Source organism: Eurytemora carolleeae, unplaced genomic scaffold (assembly GCF_000591075.1).
Source record: "Eurytemora carolleeae unplaced genomic scaffold, Eaff_2.0 scaffold708, whole genome shotgun sequence".
NCBI classification, from domain to species: Eukaryota; Metazoa; Arthropoda; class Copepoda; order Calanoida; family Temoridae; genus Eurytemora; species Eurytemora carolleeae.
The window spans coordinates 155,384-179,059 of NW_019396679.1; the positions used below are offsets into that span (position 1 = coordinate 155,384).

Consider the following 23,676-nt stretch of genomic DNA (forward strand, 5'->3'; position numbering starts at 1 on the left):
TGCTGGGTTCCCAAGCTAGTAATGTATATACCTGAGGTTTGTAATGGTCCCGAACTGAGAGAAGAACTCCCTCATCTGGGCCTCGTAGAACCCGTGAGGGATGTGACTAAAATTAAAGGAATTGTTCATTGTTTAATCAGGGGTGTATATTTTATAGAGATGATTTGAGGAATAAATGAAAATGGGACATTATTATAATTTTTACCCAGAAATCATTTATTTTCCCCTAGAAATCTTTTGCTTTCCCCACTTCTGGGGGGAAAAAATGTTCTTCCCAAAATGGTATTTCTCAAGATGGGGAAACTTTCAGATCATTACTTGTATAGCTCGTACTTCTAATTCGTTTTTTTAACCCCAGGATTTAGTTTCCGTAAGACTAAGGTTATTCATAAAACATATGTTTATTTCCTACTCAAAGGGACTGTAAGCGTAATTTCAAGTGAACCTCCATTTTAAGATGGCAATGTCCGATTTACAACGGTACCATTGAAACTTTTTCTGATATGTGAGATAGGTTTCTTGTTTATAAGAAGCAAAGGAGAAGCTCACAGAAATAAACACTGTTTGAGTCAGAAAAAAGACGGTTTCTTCAACATTTTTAATCAGATTAAGGTTTTAATGGTGACGTTGTGAATCGGGCATTGACAGCTTTTCATGAAGGGTCATTTTAAATTGAGCTTACAGTCCCTTTGATGTAGAGAATTTTTGATCTTAATATCATTTGCTAGCTTTTACCTGATATAAACTACTCCTCTGTTTTTCTTGTAGGAATAAGACGGAACCTGTTTTTAAATCACACAATAATAAACAAACTTATCAATTAAGCAATAAGTGGCTTTGATTGAAATTTGCTACACATGGTTAAACATCTTCTTGCTAAATTTTCTCTTTTTAAATTCGTGTTTCTCATAAAATTTGCACAAAAACATTTTTTAAATTCTACATTTTTCCCTCCCATAATCTACAAAACCTTTCCAATGTCGGCTAAAATTTCGCCGCCATTTTGTTCTGAATTATCCCGCGTCTTTTATTGTTGTTTTCCTTGATCTTTTTGTCGTCCTCTGCTGGGTTGTCGAGGGAAAGGTAGGATTTATCCTGTAGCTCGGGGTCAGCTGGGATAGTTTCAGTATTCTCCTTTTCAGGGTAAATTTTTTTATTTAAAGCTTATTCATCTATTTTATTTCAGAATTGAGTATAATTAACCACAATAGAACATTCTTTCAACGAGAAAACCAAAAATATTTCTTTCAATCCAGAGCTGAAAACTTTAGAATGGGGGATATCGAGATTAATGCTGGATCTCCTCTTTTTCTTAATATCCAGATTAAATAATGATTGTTCTCCTCTTGTTATTAATCTCCAGATTAATTTACATATCGGGATTTAGGATATCCTATTCTAAAGTTTTCAGCTCTGATCAGACAAAGCTTTTAAGGATACCGTAGTAAATTGGATAGAATCTAATCAACGTAGTCGCTTGAAATTCAGACTACAGCTCCTTTAAGGTTTAAGTATTGTAAAGGGGGTAAATTATATGGTACGTTCTTTTTTATTCTAAAATATATACCCTTCCCTTTTCTACTGAATCCTTCTTCAGCTTTTTAGCATTCTTCTCTGTACTCCTAATAATAACACAACTTATAAACAGCGATTCTTGGGTTCTATTTGATTAATCCGGATCCGTGCTGGACAAAAAAATGGATCCGGATCCAGGTCATAAACATTTACTGAATTTTTTTAACAAAGCAGAATTGTCAAATTATTTTTCTTCTTATCGCGCTTAATTTTATGCCTCAACTCTCTTTGGTTTGAGAGTAAAAAAGTTTTTTTAAGTTTTTGGTATAAATATATTTTGCCTCTTGAATCCGAATCCGTGGATCCGCATATTTTTGCCAAAATTTTGCCAAAATTTTGCGGATCTAAAGGATCCGGATCCTAAGAACTGCTTATAAATCAATGTTCAATGGTATCAAACACTTAGCATTCAGCACACTTCAAAGTTCAAAGTACATGAAAACGATTAAGAAAAAAATACAAAATTGACAAAAATAAAATACGAAAAAATTTAGTCGAGTGAAAATTGTAATGAATATATTGTATTACAAATATGTCTCGTATTTACCCATTTCAAAAATGATTTTAAAGATTAATCAAAAGAACCAAATGTTCCGAAAAAGTGTTAAATGAAATAAATAAAAAGTAAAATGAGGGTCGTTCTAGTGGAACAATGGAATTTCCTTGAAATACAGTGGAATTTCCAAGAAATACAGTGAAAATTCCTTGAAATACAGTGGAATTTCCGTGAAATAAGTGTAATTTCAGTAAAGTTCCTTAATAAAAAAATATTGTACACTGATGTAGCCTTGGTATAATAAAATATTACAAAAATTATAGTAAAGACGACCTCTATTTTTTAAATGGATAAAATGACTGTAAGCGCAGTTTAAAGTGACCCTCCAGGCAAAGATTACAATAACCATTCACAACGGTACCCTTAAAAGCTTTGTCTGACCTAGCACTAGATGTCAATGCTTGTAATTTTGAAAACTGATTATATTAATAGTGATTTCTCTACAAAAGTGATTTGCGCATTTCTACTGCAGGACAACAGTAAGGAATAATTGATAAAATCCGACATTGCCATTTTTTCATGAGGGTCACTTTTAATTACGCTTACAGCCTCTCTTAGCTTTAGAAATCATATTTCGATGTAAGAGATCAAATTAAAAACTTGAATAATTTCTTTATTAATTGCAAATACCACTAGAGTACTTTTAAGTTCAATGATTGTACTAATTGTGTGACACAAAGGCGCAATTCTGGAACATTGAGGGGGGGGGTAGAAATTGTATTGCGACACAGGCGATTACTATTTTTAAGAAAAATTGAAATTTTGAGTATTTCTGAGACAAAACTCAAGACTTTAGCTATTATTTTTCTCTCAAATTTTGCCTTTTCATTAAAAAAACTTACTTGATTAGGGAATCCTTCCTCTTGACTTTCACCTTCTCATGAGCCCCCTCCTCCTTTTCCTCCTTCCTCTCCGCCGCCTGGCTCTTCACGCTAATCTCCTTCAATACCGCGTCCGTCTCCACACTCGGCAGAACCTTATCCGAGAGGTAAATATTTTCCAGTATTTTATGGAGAGGTGGAGGGGGGGTCATTTTAGAGACGTTAGGTGCTTTCCCAAAGGTCTTTTCCCACGCGACAGCTTCCCAAGGATGTTTTCCCCTGTGGCAACTTCCCAACCAGGCAATTTTCCAAGTCTCTCCTAGCCGCAGCATTCGGCCCCCCCCTAGCCCAACCTCTCGGTCCCCTAGCCCATCCTAGCCGCCGTGCTCATTCCAGCCTACAGGCCTCAGAAGGCTTAACCAAACCTTTGGAAAGTTGCCGCTTAGGAAAATGCCTTTGGGAACATACCTGACACCGTTATTTATACTCTTGGGGGGGGGGGGGGGGGTTGAACATTAGAAGGTAACTTTATTGATACTTTCTAAACCAAAGCCAGTAATAAAACACTTAATAAAATGTGCAGTTCTGCACAAAATTACCCGACATGATTAGGGAAGATAGTTCAAGAAAATATATACTCCTACCTTATCTATAGTTTCCTTTGTGACAACGGACATCGGTTTCTTGCTTTTAGAAATTTTTTCAATCTTTGCAGGAACCGGTTTTCGGGCAGACGCGGCTTTCACTTTCTTTCCCATTTTTATTTTTATTTCTGAAATTACATTTTTAGGGGGCCCGGCTAGTTTTAAATTAATAACCGTGCTACAAGCTAGACAACTTTTATAGATCATAAAACTAAGCTTTGTACTGCTATTTTTCCTTTCTAAAAAGGTTGAGAAAATAAATAAATAAATAAATATAAGAAATTAAGCGTAATGTTGTCAATCACGCGGAATTTTCAAACACTACAAAGTCAAGAAAATGTGATTTTTTTCAGTTAGGTTTAAAAATCGACACAGAATGACGAGAATTAGTTTTTCACTTGAACATAAAGGGACTGTACGCGTAATTTCAAGTGACTTTCAAGTGACCTTCAATTTTTTGAGTGGAATGTCCTATTTACAACGATACCCTTTAAACCTTTGTTTGATCAAGGATATCAGATATTCTTATTTATGTAGTGCCAAGAAACCGCGCGAGTGTACACTAGAGTACAGTGTACGGAGAGAGCAGTGTACACTGTAACCTCGAGTCTTCCTGCATCTACCAAATTTTTGTCCGGACAAAGGTTTAAAGGGTACCGCTGAGAATTGTACATGCCTCTTAATAAATGGAAGGTCACGCTTACGCTTACAGTCCCCTTAAATCAAGACAAAGATAGGTGTAGAATTAGTGAATACATTTCAACAATGTAAGAAAATTCAATTACAAGACTGAAAGACAAAACATATTTAACTACCTATCTCTCTACATTTAAAAAACGAGTATAATTTGAACTACGGGATCGGGGTCAATGCAATTTGAATTAAGCATAGAGAGTAGAAAGTGACTCCATTTATAGACTGGATATTCCAAATTGAACCTTGGAAGATATTGTGTACATTTCCATATTTTTTTCTCACTTTTTCGAGAAAAAAAAGAGAATTTATCTTATGCATTCTTTATCAGACACAATACCTGCGTGAATCGTACTCTATAAATATGGAGTCACTTGAAATTCCGTCATTATTCCCTTTAAAGTGATGTATTCGGGCAGCCATAGAACTAGTTAATTTGTAAACAATTTTAAAGAAGAAGAACAAGGATTTTTTCTCTTTTGTTTGACGATACAGATGCTTGTCTGGTTTATTCTCCGTAGATGATACAGTTTCTTGTCTGGATTATTCTACTTAGATGATACAGTTTGTTGTCTGGATTATTCTACGTAGATGATACAGATTCTTGTCTGGTTTATTCTACGTAGATGATACAGATGCTTGTCTGGTTTATTCTACGTAGATGATACAGATGCTTGTCTGGTTTATTCTACGTAGATGATACAGATGATTGTCTGGATTATTCTACGTAGATGGTACAGTTTCTGATTTGGAATATTCTATGTAGATGATACAGTTTCTGATCTGGATTATTCTACGTAGATGATACAATTTCTGATCTAGATTATTCTATGTAGATGATACAGATTCTGATCTGGATTAATCTATGAAGATGAAACAGATTCTGTTTCTGATACGTCATCTTTATGTTTAAGGAGGTAGTCGGCCAAGAACTGAATAGGATCCTGGAACAAAATTTAATGAAAATCAGGGGTGTATATTTATCAGAACCCCCCCCATNGGGGATGAGAAATAAGTAAGTGTGTTTTCATTCTTTAGGTTACTAGTTACCCAAAAATCAGTTATTACCCCAATTAAGCATAAAAACTCTAAAAAAAATATTTGCCAAAAATGGGGCCCGGGGGGTAGAATTAATTTAGAAAATATAAACTCCTCATGAAAATTAAAAATAAAAGCAGGGGTTCATATTGGATTAATTTGGGTGAAAATTACAACAATTGTAACTTATTCCATGAAATCTGCCACTAATTGCATCTTAGTTACTATTCGTGTCAGATTTAATAAAATAAGTATGTGAAATATTTAACATATATTGTCATATTCCATAAAATTGGCGACATAGTAAAGTCTTATATATATTTCTTTCCCCCTGCCCCAAACAATCACAATTTATATGCAAGATAAGATAAGAATATGATATGATATGATTAAGATACGATTAAATATTAATATGATAAAATATGATTAAGATACGATACAATAAGAATATGATAAGATATGATTAAGATATGATACAATAAGAATATGATCAGATGTGATAATGTTAGGATACAATAAGAATATGATATGGTGTGATAATAATATGATACTATGAGAATATGATATGGTGTGATAATAATATGATACAATGAAAATATGATACGATGCAATAAGAATATGATATGATGTGATGTGATTATGATACAATACGATAAGAATATGATAAGATGTGATAATGTTAAGATACAATAAGAATATGATATGGTGTAATAATAATATGATTCAATGAGAATATGATACGATGAAATAAGAATAGGATATAGTGATTTTGATACAATACGATAAGAATATGATATGATGTGATAAGATACTCTATGAACGTGTGTAGTGGCGCAACTATAGGAGGGGGGGGGGAGAGGGACTATGTACCTGGGGTCGTTCTGTGCTCACCGCTGTGAGTGCTTTAAGCAACTGTGGAACCACCATCTAAAAATATTTACAAAACTTAACAAATTAAAGGGACTCTTAGCGTTATTTTATGCGTCCCTTCAATCAAAGAATTGTATGCCCGATTCTCACCATTGTTTATCTTCTTCAGTGAAAGACTGAAGATATCATCGATTTTCTTTCTTAAAGTAATTAAATTGATCAGTTAAATTCTTTGTCCAGTTGCATGTATATCACTTGAAAACCACATATTATAGTTGTCGATATTCGGACAGAAAACATTTTTTCAGACCAAGGTACAGGTTTTATGAATCAGGTATTCGAATGGAGGGTATTTATAAACAACTTCTACGGTTCTTCTAAACTGACGTAAACAAGATAGATTGTTCCATAACAAAAGTCTGTTGAACTTTGTGTACTGAACAAATTTTAAGATTTCAACCTAATATTGTTTAAATTTATGTTAATCGTGTAATTTCCTAGAGTGTGTTATTAAAGCTAGGACAGGCTAGGGGGCCGAGCGCCGCGGGTAACACAGGCTAGGGCAACATGGCATTTACCCTTTTCACCATTTGTAATAATTTAGCGCTATGTTAGGGGGGGCGGCTGACGGGTTTAAAAGGCGTTCTGTAGGAATTTAACTCATTCTAAACTTGTTAGATAGATAGATAGATAGATAGATAGATAAAGTTCATTGCTGAAGTACATGAATCTGTGTACAGAACGAGTTTACAATTACAAATTGGTGATTATATTAACAGTACAAGATAAAGCAATTAGGTGGAAAATAGCTTTTGGCTGTTTTGATTATTTTTTCCACCTAATTTCACCTTGTTAATATTGCTAAGTACCTGATCTAGATATTGTTTACTTGTCATGGACTTGATATCAGAGGAATCTGTTTTCGGCTTTTTGGCCGCAGAACTATCATCTTTCCCGGCCATATTTATCTGAATAAGGTCAATTATAATTTACATTCTCGTCTAAGAAAATTAATGATAAAAATGATTTAACTGCCAAATCATAAGTGAAAAACTTCGGCAGGAATCAAAATTTAATCAAGAGTCGTCAATATTATCAATGTGAGATGAAAAAACTTGTTCTTTAATATCCGGCCGGTTTTAGCACAAAATTCGTCGGACTGTAAACACATGTGGTTGGTTTGTATATCTGCGCATAATCCTAAAATTACCGCGTTATATTATTAATCTTGTTTCGACATTTACAATCAACTAATCAAATTGAAAACAATGCGATGGTGTATCTTTCGATCTACGCATATCCGCTATACTCCACTTCTGACATACGCTACATCCGCTATGATACACTTCCGACCTACTAGCACGTGGTTTTACAGCTGTAGGTTGGACAACAGGGGCGTACGAGGGCTTTTGTTTAGGGGGAGCACAATTGCAAAAAAAAAATTTGGGTTCCCCCCGGGGCAACATTGTGCCCCCCCCCCTTAAAAACCCCTTTTTTGAAAAAATATTGATACCTTTTTTAAATTTTTTTGCCCCCCCCCCCCCACCTGGACTTGTTTTGTTCACCATAAAAATACACCAAAAAGACTACATTTTTGGGTGGTTATACTAACTTCATGGAGTCTAAAAATTATTCCTTTGCTTGAAAAACTAACTTTTAAACTTTACAAATTTATCACTTAACTCCATCACAGCTAACTAAATCAATAATCACAGCATCATTAAAAATTATATTTTTACTAATAAACGAAATGTCTTCTGAAATTTTTTGAGAATTTACTCAATTTACAAATTCTCCAACTCTTTTAAGCTACAATTTTCTGGGATTTGCTTGCACAAACATTTCAATGTTTTTTTAGTAGAGAGCTCAGATAGCCTTATAGGGTGTAAAGCTATAAGTGCAAGATCGTTAAGTCTGCTCTCCGTCATAGTACATCTTGTGTAATGAAGTATTCTCTTTAGAAGGCTAAAACTTTTCTCTCCTTGTATTAACAGTGAATTTAGACAAATCCTTAGTCTCTGTCATTGTCAGGTGTTACTTTTTAAACGTAGTTTCCTTTTAATTTAGTATTTTCCGGGGGGCAGTGCTCCGCCTGGAACTCCCAGGGGGGGCAAGAGGACTAACTGCCCCCCCCCTATGGTACGCCACTGTGCCTGGCCTGAGGAAGGGAAATGCAAGCAGATGTAATATTAAAAGAGCCTCCCCCATGGGTGCCCCCCCCTCAGCCTCGATCAGGGGGGGGCACGCGTAGAGGGGGCGGGGGCGGCCCCCCCTCGTACGCCACTGTTGGACATGTGGCCGCATCGCCTTATTTTGAAACCTAGTCCACAGTATACTTATAGGGTCAATCTGAATGCGGACAAGACCCACCCCTTAAACTGGCCTAGGTGACACCCGGCAAGTATCGCCGTCCCCCTCCCCTATGTCGCCCGGTTTCAACTTTGATGGCGCGACCAAGTTTTTACAGTATCTGCGCTGCGTTTCATAGGCTAATTTTACTTAGTTTAGTGTGAAACCAGCCGTTTGACCGAGCGCGCTACTTAACAAAAAAGTTTAAGTCTTCCGTTTAGGGTTTCCACGGAACGGTAGATTCTCAAGCTCAACAGCTTCGCGTTTTAGCGATTATGTCATATAGTTGTTGCACCAAATCGCGCAATACCCACGATTACGAAAAATTGAAATTTTTGTACAATATTGAGCTTGAATATTGAATAATGAAAATAAATAATATTTAATGCATTACATGTGCACAAATATGAAATATTTAAATATTTGGACATTAATTATGTTCTGAATGAGTTTCAGTTAAAAAACAACTTCCATATAGCTGTTTAATTTAAACATATGATTACATTATCATACTCATATTAGACACTGTTAACATTTTGGTTTCTTTCTTTGTAATTTTTTTATGATAAATATGTGACCTAAAAAGTGGGGCCAGAGGTGCAGGGAGTGCAGTTGTGTGAGCGGGCCGGAGTATAGTGGGTGTCACTGATTGCCGATTGGTTTAATTTAGGATTAATTCAATTCCTGGAATTATTTCTCGAAAAATAACAAAATAGCTCGAGATAACGAAAAAGGTCGAAAAAACGAAATAGTTAAAATAACGAAAAACGCAAAAACCCAGATTTTCTTCAGAATTCAGTTTTTCCTCGATACGTAAAAAAGCCTTTGTGCAATAACTGCACGAATTTTCTTGCAAAAAAAATCGGTTTGGTTTTGATGTACACCTGTACGTATGGATAGTATGTGTTCAATAATGAACTTGAACAAGTAAAGAAGTTTGAACGCTCAGTACGTGTGCAGGCCGTTTTTAAGCATATGTAGAAAATAAACAGAGGGGGGTTGGATAGTCATATATATATATGTTTTTTCTAAAAATTGCTGTTTTTAAATTACTCCGTACCAGCATTCACAAAAAGTTAAAAGTGTTTATAGTATGTTTCCAGCAATCATATCTGCAACCTTTTAACTTATTCTCCGATTGTTGGGACTCCATTAAGGTTCTCTCTCTGATAGCGCTCTCTAGTGATTCGAGGATTTTCCTGTAATCGTCCTCTGCTCCCCGACTTCCCGTTGAGGATCTATTCTCCGGACATCTCCACTTCTCCGTGCACGCATCTCAATCCAGAGAGATGAGTTCTCTTTAGTTAGTTCTCTTTAGGGTTGATCAAGGGTTGTCATATAAATAGATAGATAGATGCTCTGTATACGTCCGTTCTAATCAACAAATGATATTCAACTACTTTATTTATAAACAGGTAAAAATGAACTGACCGGGCTAGCCCGGCTGGGTCAACATACAAATAGTTAAGATAATAATATTATTAATACAGATAATGAATTAGAATTGCACATCATGGTAGATTATACTTCATACTTTCAGATCTAATTCTCTATAGATCAGAATACTTTTATTAAATCTAATTCTCTATAGATCAGAATACTTTCAGATCTAATTCTCTTTAGATCAAAATACTTTTAGATCAAATTCTCTATATATCAGAATACTTTGAGATCTAATTCTCTATAGATCAGAATACTTTCAGATCTAATTCTCTATATATCAGAATACTTTTATTAGATCTAATTCTTCTCTATAGATCAGAAATCAGAATACTTTTATTAAATCTAATTTTCTATAGATCAGAATACTTTTAGATCATATTCTCTATAGATCAGAATACATTTATGAGATCTAATTTTCTATAGATCAGAATACTTTTAGATCAAATTCTGTATAGTACTTTAGATCTAATTCTCTATAGATCCGAATACTTTTAGATCTAATCCTTTATAGATCAGAATACTTTTAGATCTAATTCTCTATAGATCAGAATACTTTCAGATCTAATGCTCTATGGATCAGAATACTTTTATTAGATCTAATTCTCTATAGATCAGAATACTTTTAGATCTAATTCTCTATAGACCAGAATTCCCAAAAAAATTTAAAAAATTTACTTAGTCGAAAACTTTAAAAAAGGTCAAAAGTAATAAATGACTTCAGTTAAGAAAGATATATGTCCAACCGAGATGGCCAAAAAGAAATTAACCCTATCCCGGCATGGGCTATTTTTGTCTAATTATAGGCTGGAGGGGGTGTTCCCAACCACCCCTATGATTTTGCCCTTAGAGTTGATATAGGGAGGGCAGATACATGTCCCTAGTCCAAATTTTCAAGGCCTGCTTATTAAAAAATACACCTCTAATTTTAATGGTTAGGGTGCAAGGGAGGATTTCAAAAAAAGTTCAAAAAGTATGTCGGAAAAATTTACAAAAATAATTATTTTTATTTTTGACAAACATTAACATGTGACAAATGTTAATACATCCATTTTTTCGGGGCTTTTCAAATATATAAATTTTAGCCCTGTAGCTTGATTAATAAAAAGGTTATTAAGCATTTCTGACTTTTTAAAATCACCATTTGACTGTCCATCCTACCCTATTCATCCCCAAAAACCAAATTTTGCAAAGTTTGTTTACAACTATAATGTTGAAATAATGATGAAGCTTCAGCGTTAACTAATGCAAGCTCTAGTTTAAATACTAANNNATATATATGTAAGGTAGGGGCGGGGGTTTATGTACTGAAGCGCATCGTTTTTACCTTTGAGGTTTGTTTAAAGAGATTTAAGGTTTTTTGGAGTTTAAAGTGGTCCACAAAGATCTGAGTTATTTAACACATTGCAAAGTTGTATTCTCGAAAAGTTTGCTATTATTACATCATACAAATTTTTGAGTAAAAATTTAACATAATGTAACAAAAGTAAAATTGTCTATAAGCAAACAATTTTGAAATAGGAAATTTACATTTAGATTATGGTGGAACCTCATAAAATGCATAAAAACGGACCCATCAGTAGATCTATCTATACTCAGATTTTAGTTTTACCAAACTTATTTTTACCTTTATATCATTTCAGATAAATATGTTAACTTGGAGGAAATAGATTTGAAGAACCCTCTTAAGAACATTTAAGACCGGGATTAGATACTCCAAACCTAGATCAAACAAAATAGTTAGAACTTTAGCCAGGTTATTTTTAGACATATTTTTTATGAATAAATTTATTATTCAATCTTTTTTTTCCGTATGTCAATTATTTTACTTATTTTTGCTTTCATTTACTAAAATTGTCATTCAGAAGATAATAAGAGAAATATGAGAAACATTTTAACCAATTTATCAATTCAATTTTACTTTCAGTAATTACCTTATTTTCCTCTGAAATTTGTACATTGGTTTTTAATTATTGATTTACTAATCACAAAATGGCTGAACTTATAGAACAGCTGAAACAGCTGATATATGGAGAAACCACGTGGTGGGAGTGCTTCCGGTCCTAAGGAACAATATGGCGGATCTGTCTAAATAGTGTTTTATTCTAAAATTAATTCGAATTTAAAATTTTATAAATACTAAAGTAACAATTAAGGAACCTTTCTATTTTTATTTATGTACGTTCATGACGTTAAACTGCAAGCCGTCTTACCCCAACAGTTTGTAAATGTTTACTGACTGTGTTAAACTGAACTAAGCTAAGAATATTTGCGTTGGGTATCTGGCTAAACAGCTGAACTCAATATTCGTGGTTGACAACCTTTAAAAATGTATGATATCCGGTAATCCTCAAAGGGACTGATAATTCCCGATTCACAACAGTACCCATAAAAACCTTTGGATGATCATTATAGAGTTAGATATCAAACGTTTAAAATTTAGCTTTTTTATTTGTAGTTTCCAAATACATTTTAACCTAGAGAAAAGACAATATCTTCCACATTATTGAGCAGATAAAGTTGTAAAACGGGCATCGTCATCTTTACAAAGAGGGTTATTTGAAATAATGCTTACAGTCCCTTTTATAAGTCAAAGCGCTGCATCGTCTGTTTTTATGTTATTCTAATATGTAGAATGTGGGGTTGAGCCATGTGGATTTTTGTTTAAAATGTATAGGCATGTCACAAAATGCCAGTCGTTCCGAATCAATCTTAACTACAGAAAACGCACTGTATTTCTGTTTGAAATATTTTATATAAGGAATTTGTTAATCATTGTAAACCTTCTCATCTCCTCCTCAGTATCTATGGGTGGGCGTAATTCCTGGGGAACAATCACTCTTCCATGGGAACGAACGTAACGAAACTGAACGAACAATAAAAAAGTAAGAAGACGCCCAGCTCAAGGGCTAGGCCTCGTTCCTGGGAACGCTTATTTTTCACGGAAACAAACAGAAAGGAACGTACCATTTAAAAAAAGTAAGAAGACGCCCAGCTTGAGGGCCTAGGCGTCGTTTCTGGGGAGCGCTCATTTTTTCACGGGAACGAACAGAACGGAACGAACGATTTAAAAAAGTAAGAACACGCCCAGCTCAAGGGCTGAACGTCGTTTCTAGGGAACAATCGTTTTTTCATGGGAACGAACAGAACAGAACGAAACATATATTTTAGAAAAGGAAGAAGACGCCCATCTCTATATCTTTTTAACCCAATGTCGTAGACCGTAGATATTTCAAACTATGTACTGTTAGAAAAATTAATTAAAGTTTGAAATATCAAAGGTTCACACCCTCAGTTGGCTAAGATATAGGGATTAAAAATTTTGAGTTTGTGGCAAAGACTCGATTCCTTTACTATATAGGGAACAGTTACAAAATCTTGCCTAAAATGTGGAAATGAATGTTACCAACAAAGTACACAATCTATGCTAAAGTTTTTATTAGCAGGGAACGTGAATAAAAACATAGAACAGTCTCTTTAAGTGCTTGTCCACACCCTAAGGATATAGTTAAGAAAACAGGATTATCATTATATTCATTAACCCCCAAATCATTTCCCCTAATTTGAATCAAGCCCGGGGGGAAACTGGGGGGGGCAGTGCCCCCCCCCCCCCCGGTAATAAGTGGGAAGAAGCGGCCCCCCTCTCCCTACAGTTTATCAATTTGAAAAATCACATGAAAAAAAGTAAGAATTGCGCTTTTTCGTCAAATTTTTATTTAAAGATTTCATTTTTAAAATTGCTTTTTATGTTTCTCATAATATTTTTTAAACTCTTTTCTTGAGTTTTGAATTTTCAAAAATGATAAAATTTCAAACACAAGTTTCAACTTTCAACCTTTGTACCAATTTTTCAATTTACACACTATATTCCGGTTTTTATACAAATTGTTAAAATTATACCCGATTTTTGACACTTTTTAAACAGTTTTTTTTTACATTGTCCTCCTGCACACTTTTCATATATTTAATGTGTCTTTTCTTTAGATTTATTTTAAATCTTTTTTTTTGTAAATATTTCATGTTGAAGTTGGTTCTTCTATTTCTGGTAAATCTAATTTTCATATTTTCCTTCAGGTAGTTAATTATGGCAAGTGTAACCATTATGGCAAGTGTAACTTATGGCAAGTGTAACTTATGGCAAGTGTGACTAATGGCAAGCGTAACTTATGGCAAATGTTACTTATGGCAAAGATATTATGGCAAGTGTAATTATGGCAAAGATATTATGGCAAATGAAACTGAGCCAAAAAAGGATTGTTTTTTCATTTAGCTGAAAAATTCAAGTCCTTCGTCCATTGTTCGTTTTTCATTCTGAGCAACACCATTTTTTACAAAAAGTCTGTTTGTTCATAAAACAGATACCCATCCCTAGTTGTATAAATGCACATAGTTTATGCCATATCTTGAATATCTTGTAAAATTTTGGATGTATATGTTGTAAGCATTTTACGGATATTATTCTTATTCCTTCCTTCCTTCCATACATCATCTTTAATATTCTTGACTTCTTCACATAAGACCAATCACAAGCACAAGGATACCCGTCTAGTGTTTACTCCTACCAACCCGTCTAGTGTACCCAGTATGTAGCTGACCCAGCATGATTTCTGCAACAAAAGTTAGTATAGGCTGGTCCTCAAAACAGTTTTTAACTGGTTTGAGGACCCTGATCCAGAGATCATCCCAGCTTTTCCCTAGATCAAGTCCAGATCAAAACTGAATTGGACTTTTTAGAAACTTGCAGTCCAAGTACAAGATAACTGGTTATAGGACTCTGATCCAGAGATCATCACAGCTTTTTCCTAGTTCAAGTCCAGATCAAAACTGAACTGGACTTTTTAGAAACTTGCAGGCCAAGTACAAGATAACTGGTAATAGGACTCTGATCCAGAGCTCATCACAGCTTTTTCTCTAGTTCAAGTCCAGATCAAAACTGAACTGGACTTTTTAGAAACTTGCAGTCCAAGTACAAGATAACTGGTTATAGGACTCTGATCCAGAGATCATCACAGCTTTTTCCTAGTTCAAGTCCAGATCAAAACTGAATTGGACTATTTAAAAACTTGCAAGCAAATTAGAAGACATTACATTTATAGTTTGTCCAAAACACAATTGTCCTCTTCTTTAAACCTTTACTTGAAAACAGGATAAAGTACTTAATTGTTTATCTTGAAAAGTGCTAAATCCAGGGAGTACGGAATAGAAGGGAGATACAACTGACGCGGCCCGCCCTACCATATGATTATACATGCTTTGCAGACGGGTACTCCATTTGAATAAGAAATATTTGTCTGATGTTCAATTACCGCATATGCAATAACCTTTTCTGAATATTTCATTCACAAATGGAGTACCAGTCTGCAAAGCATGTATAATCATATGGTAGGGCAAACCGTGTCAGTTATATCTCTCTTCTATTCCTTTCTCCCAGGTTGAATCTCGAACCAGAACTCAGTAACTTGCTTTTAAATGAGAAACCACAATTTAAAATGATAAACTTTCAGCTAGAAAATGCAGGTTCCATTGAAACTAAATGTTCCTAAAACAAAGTTCCCCATATTGAACCCCCGCTAGGTTCTATTTTCCGAGGAGGGGGAGAGTGTTCTTAAGCAGTGGGAAAATATGCACCGTCCTCCTGCTATAGGTAAACAAAGAACATATCATAATGATAATATGAATTTCTTGTGACGTAGCAACATGTTGCTACAACATCTGAACAACATTGCTTTAACGTCTAAACAATGTGGCTGCAACGTCTAAACAATGTATAACGCATATGCAACATCTTATAGCAAAGTTGCTGCAGCATATCAACAACATCGCTGCAACTTCTAAACAACGTTAATGCAACATATCAAACAACATTGCTGCAACATATCAACAACATTGCTGCAATGTATAAACGACGTTGATGCAACATCTCAACAAAGTTACTGCAACATCTCAACAAAGTTACTGCAACATCTCAACAAAGTTGCTGCAACATCTCAACAACATTGCTGCAACGTCTTAACAACAGGCAGTAAAGTCAAGAAATGTTGCAACAATGTTGTTATAACGTTATAATGAAATCCAGAACATTTTGATTGTAAGATGAAACTACAGGTTTCCTTCCAAAATTTTGAACATTTTTTAAAAATCATGAAAAATATTTCAAATTAAAAAACATTAGCAATTTTATCTAAAATGTTCCTAATTTCAAAATGTGTGAACAATCCCTTTCAGGTGAGAGTATAGCTCCCTCTGGCCCTGTTCGAGGAGGAGGGTTCGGACCAAGATCTGCTAAATCTCCAGGACATAATGCTCTCGCACAAACACATAAACAGGGATATATGTACATATTGTTACACTAGCTTGGGAACCAGCCCTGCCAAGGGATATATGTACATATATGTAGAGGGATATATGTACATATTGTTATACTAGCTTGGGAACCAGCCCTGCCAAGGGGTATATGTACATATTGTTATATTAGCTTGGGAACCAGCCCTGCCAAGGGATATATGTACATATATGTACATATATGTACAGGGACATATGTACATATTGTTACACTAGCATGGGAACCAGCCCTGCCTAGGTTCTTCATAGTTACTCCTGCCATTTAGCACTTGGTCTTAAATTATGATTTTAGCTATTTTTCCTTACCTATAAAGTCTGTATACTCAACTTATATGCTGTATGTCAGTACAACTTGCTGCAAGAGTCAGTCCAGTAAAACTTCAGTGTACCGTACACCTTTTTGTACACTATACTGTAATGTACATGATATAATGACATTAGAGGTTGAATATGACAATTTACGATGATATATCTACGTCAAGGTTGCAAAGTCGACGTTTAGTCAATGTGATCTGGTTTACTGGGTAATATGTACAATATAGCAGAGAGATAGAAGGTGGAGTGTGATCAGTGTCAATCAAACGAAGGAATAGCAGAAGCCATTTTATTTTCAGTTTTGAAATTGGAAATTATTTAAATTCGAACAGATTTTAATTTATTCAAAAAGAATAAATTAAGATTGTATCAAATTAAATATATCTAATGTGTATCATTTATTTAAAATAAAATGTAATGCTCTTCAATTTTCGATAAAATTCTGAAAATCATATTTATAAAAATAACATTTCTTTAATAATCTTATATTAAAATTAACAATAGAGCTTTTACATCGTTCTTAAATTTTCGTGAATTTTTCTGTTTGAATTGAATTTTCAACATAATAAGTAATTTCCTTTCTTAATCTTCTGAACATCTTGTTTTGATGTTGATTTGTGAGTGGCATTTAGTGGCAGTAAATGTAACTAAACAATGTCTCTGTGTGTGTGTGAGTAGGAAGTTTCAAATTTTCCGCTGAAATCTGTGAAGGAAGGACCTGAACCAAGACGTCCCAGTGAGGTTTGGTTAGGTGGGTAAATTCATTTATTCATCATTTTTAAACATTATTCCTTCATTCAATTCATCCTTTCAGTCATTTATCTATTTTTTCATTCTCTATTCATTTATTCTCCATTCATTCTCTTTTCATCCATTCATTCTTCATTAACTCTTTATTTAGTCTTCATTCACTCTTCATTCATTCATTCTCTATTCCTTCATTCACTCTTCATTCATTATATATTCAATTATTCATTTTCTGTTCACTTGCAATTCATCTGTATCAATTCTCTTTTTATTAATTCATTCATTCTTCTTTCACTCTCTATTCATTCTCTATTCATCCTTTCGTTCTTCATTTATCCATTCATTCTTCATTCATCCATTCATTCTTCATTCATCCATTCATTCTTCATTCATCCTTTCATTCTTCATTCATCCATTCATTCTTCATTCATCCATTCATTCTTCATTCATCCATTCATTCTTCATTCATCCTTTCATTCTCTAGTCATCCATTTATTCTCTATTCATCATTTATTCTCTATTCATAACATTTATTCTCTATTCATAACATTTATTAATACATTTTATTCTAATTCTATTTCTTGTTTACTATAGATTTAAGTCAAAATTTCTGTTTTGTCCATCAAAAGCTATTTGTTTATTTTAAATCTTTTTAAATCGAACTCAGCTCCAGTGTAATTTCAAGTATAGATTTATAAACTTGAGAAAAAAGAAATTTAAAGAATTCATTTTTAATTTGCCCACTGTGTTTGTTTAGACTTAGTAAAGGTGTTTGATATTTCAATATTTCATCCATACATAAATATTAATGTTATACCTTGATATTTACATTATCTATCTATCTATCTATCTATCTATTACTTTATATATCTACTAGCTGAAGTACCAAGCGTTGCCCAGGTTACATAGTTTATCCCGCCGTTTACCCGCGCTTGGTCTTAAATTACGATTTAAATTAACTCAAGCTTTCCCGAGGTTCTCCCGTGTTCCCTAATCAAAATTATGAATTATGATCGGACATACATACAAACAAACAGAGATTACAACTTTATATATATACATATATATATATATGTAATCTAGATTGTATTTATCTATTATCTCGGTTTGTGACCCACAGGCCAAAAAAAAGGCATAAATTCTCTTCTATTGTTCTAGGCTTGCATTACTTGCCAGAAAATGGATGGAAGAATGGATGGCATAATAGATGAATGAGTTAATGAATTGATAAGTTGATGAGTTGATGAGTTGATGAGTTGATGAGTTGATGAGTTGATGAGTTGATGAGTTGATGAGTTGATGAGTTGATGAGTTGATGAGTTGATGAGTTGTTGAGTTGATGAGTTGATGAGTTGATGAGATGATTGATGGATGAATGGATGAATGAATGGATGAATGAATAATGACTAAATAAATTGGATTTCTCCAACAAATCAACTGAAGAAAGAATGGGAAAAGACAAAAAACAAATTGTCTGGACATTTAAACAACATTCCTAATGGGAGTGTTGCAAAAAATAAAATGGGAGGAAGGTTTAAATCGTAATCAATTTTTAACGTTATCGATGTTTTGGTTAAAAGTAGAGACGGGCGCTTTTGGCTTTTTAAATTTTGGTTATTCATCGCTTGTAAACAAGTAACAACCCATTTTGTTCTTTTCTTCAATCGTTCAATAAAGAATTGATTTCGTTTGGTTTCAAAATTATTGTTCATCATCCTTTTTTTTCGTTCGTTTTATCACTGAACTATCTTTCATAAAGGGTAATAAATCGTTGACTGATGAATGCAGGTATTCCTTGTTTATTTTCTTCAACTCTAGCTTTCCTCAAAGCAGGACAAACTCTAGGAACTTGAGGAGGAAAGAGCTCTGAGTCAGAGGGTATGGTTAGGTCTATATAAAGCAAGGTGGTTTAAGAAGAAGTTTGATGGATTAGAGAAAAAAGTTTCAAGAGTCCAACTGTTGATAATCTACTCCTAGACAAAACTGACGTTGTGGGTCCTACTAATTTACAAAATTCCATGATTGGTGCAGTGTTCATTTTTCTTTCCTCACCCTGGAACAGAGCTAGGAAACATACACGTTATTTGTGTATATATCTATTTGTGTATAGATCTATTTGTGTATTGATCTATATTTAGTTTAGTCATCATTCAATAATCGAAAACCTTCTGAGAAAGCAAATATCAAATTCTAGAAAACTTGCAAGAGATTTTATTTCATGATTGTTCATGGGTTCAATGTCAGAGAAATTGATTTTACAAACATAAAATGTGCTTAACTTCCTTGCAACAAGCCAGAAATATCAGACAGAATGTGCTTAACTTCCTAGCAACAAACCAGAAATATCAGACAGAATGTGCTTAACTTCCTTGCAACAAACCAGAAATATCAGACAGAATGTGCTTAACTTTCTTGCAACAAACCAGAGATATCAGACAGAATGTGCTTAACTTCCTTGCCACAAACAAGAAATATCAGACAGAATGTGCTTAACTTCCTTGCAACAAACCAGAAATATCAGACAGAATGAAAAAGGAGGCAGAGATTAGCAGAATTCTGAACCAATGAATATATAAGAAGAATGTACGTCCAATTTCTAATACCAATTATTTTGAAAAAATCAAAAATAAATGTTGGGGTGCAGTTTCCCACTTGGGGTTTCCCAGGGGGGAGGCTCCCAGGGCCACTAGAATCTCAAAGTGTGAAAAATTGCAATACTGTATATCTGTCAAAATAGTTTTGTACAATTTTGTAATTATCTTTTAAAAAAGAAAGAAAGATAAATATTGAAAATGCAGTTAAATTGATAACAGTTAGAATAAAATAAGGAATTGACATAGCCCGTAAAATTTTAGAATAAAAATAAGTATAAAATGGAATAAACAAATTTGAAATGTTTTTATTTGTTAAAAATATTTGTAAATCTTGAAAAAATGTTTATGAACTGGATTGAATTAAAATAAATTGCGCAACACGGGCAGCCGTAGTACATTTGAATTTTCGAGCCGGGTCAACCTTTCCGGTTCCAGTTTGTACTGTATCGCCCGGACATTGGGTAAATAAAGCAGGCAATCAATAGGACTAACCTGTGCAATAAGGTTGACGCTGTCAGACATTAGGTTGAATTTAGATTAGAAAATCAGAGTTTGTGGCGAATAATTAATTTCTTTCCCACCATTATTTTCGTTAAATCTTTACTTATATACTTTACTTATATACTTTACTTATATACTTTACTTATATACTTTACTTATTACTTCTATCTATTTATCAACCTATCTATACTTCTATTTATTTATCTATCTATCTATACTTCTATCTATTTATCAACCTATCTATACTTCTATCTTTTTATCTATCTATTCTTCTATCTATTCTATCTATTTATCAACCTATCTATACTTCTATCTTTTTATCTATCTATTCTTCTATCTATTTATCAACCTATCTATGCTTCTATCTATTTATCAACCTATCTATACTTCTATCTATTTATCAACCTATCTATACTTCTATCTTTTTATCTATCTTTTCTTCTATCTATCTATCTATCTATCTATCTATCTATCTATCTATCTTTATTTAGCTGAGACTGAGAGTATAGATGTCTGTGCTCTACTGCTCACGTTCCTGTCCTGTATTCTTATCCTTCTTACCCTTCCATTCTCATTGTGTACATGTATCAAGGTATGTATTCTTATCCTTCTTACCCTTCCATTCTCATTGTGTACATGTATCTAGGGTTGTTAATCGTTTTTGTAAACAATCGATAAACGATCGTTAAACGATCGTTTTTTGTTTCGTTTTCAAAAAAAATCTATCGTTTTTAAAAACGACCCACTCGTTTTGAACTTTTAGAAAACGAATAGCGATCGTTTTTGAAAACGATCGTTTTTAATAAAACGATTTGCGACCGTTTTTTATACGATTGTTTAAAAAAACTATCGTTTTTGAAATTTTTTTTTAGCGACAATCATGTTAACGAAGGGTTTTTGTTATCGAGCGTTAACGAAACGACGAACTTTATCAAAACGGTCGTTTTTGGAAAAAAATTACATGCAACTTTATTGAATGTCGTCTTACATGATGTTTAACAGTTGTGGGGGAGTTAAAACTCCTTGATATTTTCTTAAAAACTACTCAATGATAAGTACAGATGCCCTTCAGGTCGGTTTCCTCTCTTTGTTAACGATCGTTAAGGAAGGGGTCGTCGTTAACGATCGTTAACGAAGGGTTGTCGTTAACGATCGTTAACGAAGGGTCGTCGTAAACGATCGTTAACGAAGGTTGTCGTTAACGATCGTTAACGAAGGGTCGTCGTTAACGATCGTTAACGAAGGTCCGTCGTTAACAATTTTAACGATCGTTAACGAAGGGTCGTCGTAAACGATCGTTAACGAAGGTTGTCGTTAACGATCGATAACGAAGGGTCGTCGTTAACGATCGTTAACGAAGGTCCGTCGTTAACAATCGTTAACAAAGGGTCGTCGTTAAAGATCGTTAACAAAAGACGAACTTTATAAAAACGATCGTTTTAAAAACGACCATTTTTAAAGAACGAACTTTTTTAAAAAAACGATCGTTTCGTTTTCGATTTTTCGTCGTCGTTATCATAAAGAAACGATCGTTTTTCTGAAAAATGAAAACGTTAACATGTATCAAGGTATGTATTCTTATACTCCTTGTCCTTCCATTCTCATTGTGTACATGTATCAAGGTATGTATTCTTATCCTCATTACCCTTCCATTCTTATTGTGTACATGTATCAAGGTATGTATTCTTATCCTCCTTACCCATCCATTTTCATTGTGTACATGTATCAAGGTATGTATTCTTATCCTCCTTACCCATCCATTCTCATTGTGTACATGTATCAAGGTATGTATTCATGTACATTGTACACCTTGCATTCTCATTGTGTACATGTATAAAGGTATGTATTCATGTACATTGTACACCTTTCATTCTCATTGTATATATGTATCAAGGTTTGTGTTCATGTACAACTTACATTCTCATTGAGTACTTGTATCAACGTATGTATTCATGTACACCTTCCTTCTCATTGTGTACATGTATCAAGATATGTATTCATGTACACCTTCCTTCTCATTGTGTACATGTATCAAGGTATGTATTCTTATCCTCCTTACCCTTCCATTCTCATTGTGTACATGTATCAAGGTATGTATTCATGTACATTGTACACCTTTCATTCTCATTGTGTATCAAGGATTGTGTTCATATACGCCTTCCTTCTCATTGTGTACATGTATCAAGGTATGTATTCATGTACACCTTCCTTCTTATTGTGTACATATATCAAGGTGTGTAATCATGTACACCTTCCTTCTCATTGTGTACATGTATCAAGGTATGTATTCATGTACGTCTTCCTTCTCATTGTGTACATGTATCAAGGTATGTATTCATGCACACCTTCCTTCTCATTGTGTACATGTATCTAGGTAGAGATGTCACCAATATATCTCTAAAGGAAACAGTAAAAATCTAAAATCATGAAAAGAGGCGAACTTCCCCGTAAGAGTTGTTCATACCTTAGCTAGCTTTTCATCAACATGGATGCTCAACAAATCATGTGATTTAAAATTTTAATTTTTACAAATTTGCTTTTATTCAATTGAAGAAAGCAAATCCAATCGTTTATTAACAACACACATTAATCTTTCTAAGAGCTGACGTTTCTTAGTCGTTATTTTTTGCAAATATTTGCTTTCAGGATCAAAAGTTAGCAAATGTTTTATAATTTTTTATTTTAAACAAATTTTTATTCGTTTAAGTATGCCCAATTTTGACCCTGACAGAAGATATATGCGAAAAACGATCCTTTAACGATGCAAAAACATTGCAAAAACGATGCAAAAAACAATGCCACACGTAAGGATCATTTATGATCTTATAATGTTTTTTAGGATAAAAATATTGCAAAGTTCAATAAAAGAAAACTTCATAATAATATAGTTTTTAGATCTTGGAAGTTTTTTATGATTTTTTTCTTCAAACTATTTACAACGCTACTGTACGTACGGTATACTGTACAAGTTGCTCTAGCTGCTTCCTTGTAAGTGAATTAAGTACTACAAATGAACCAAGATTACAATACCTTTATTAGGTTAGAATCAACATTTAGTTTAATGTCATAATTTCTGGGACACCCTGTATCTGAAAAAAAATGCTAAAAGAATTTAAAAGTTTGCCTCACTATAAAGATTTATTAGGTAACTCATGAATAAAGGTAATTTCCTGTAAATACAATATATCTTT

The 23,676-nt window shown here is 33.7% G+C and overlaps 3 protein-coding genes across 3 annotated transcripts; 1 reads left to right on the top strand and 2 right to left on the bottom strand.

The window, feature by feature from the left end:
• LOC111707289 (uncharacterized RNA-binding protein C1827.05c) lies at positions 1 to 4,031 on the bottom strand. The gene is made up of 6 exons (XM_023480370.1): positions 3,597 to 4,031; positions 2,974 to 3,107; positions 1,574 to 1,622; positions 1,042 to 1,134; positions 736 to 782; positions 1 to 106 (listed from the first exon to the last, which is right to left on the bottom strand). Exons 1-6 carry the CDS (start codon positions 3,801 to 3,803, stop codon positions 16 to 18), a joined length of 621 nt encoding a protein of 206 aa, XP_023336138.1. The 5' UTR covers positions 3,804 to 4,031; the 3' UTR covers positions 1 to 15.
• A 305-nt stretch (positions 4,032 to 4,336) lies between these two features.
• Positions 4,337 to 7,161, bottom strand: LOC111707290 (protein dpy-30 homolog). The gene is made up of 3 exons (XM_023480371.1): positions 7,067 to 7,161; positions 6,198 to 6,254; positions 4,337 to 5,233 (listed from the first exon to the last, which is right to left on the bottom strand). Exons 1-3 carry the CDS (start codon positions 7,157 to 7,159, stop codon positions 5,153 to 5,155), a joined length of 231 nt encoding a protein of 76 aa, XP_023336139.1. The 5' UTR covers positions 7,160 to 7,161; the 3' UTR covers positions 4,337 to 5,152.
• Positions 7,162 to 11,633: 4,472 nt separating this feature from the next.
• LOC111707286 (uncharacterized) lies at positions 11,634 to 21,077 on the top strand (the record flags this gene model as incomplete). The annotated part of the gene is made up of 7 exons (XM_023480367.1): positions 11,634 to 11,742; positions 11,995 to 12,054; positions 15,561 to 15,630; positions 16,212 to 16,312; positions 16,871 to 16,915; positions 17,322 to 17,394; positions 20,977 to 21,077. Coding segments are annotated over exons 2-7 (429 nt in total), but the record flags the coding sequence as incomplete, so codon positions are not given.
• Between the last annotated feature and the right edge of the window lie 2,599 nt (positions 21,078 to 23,676).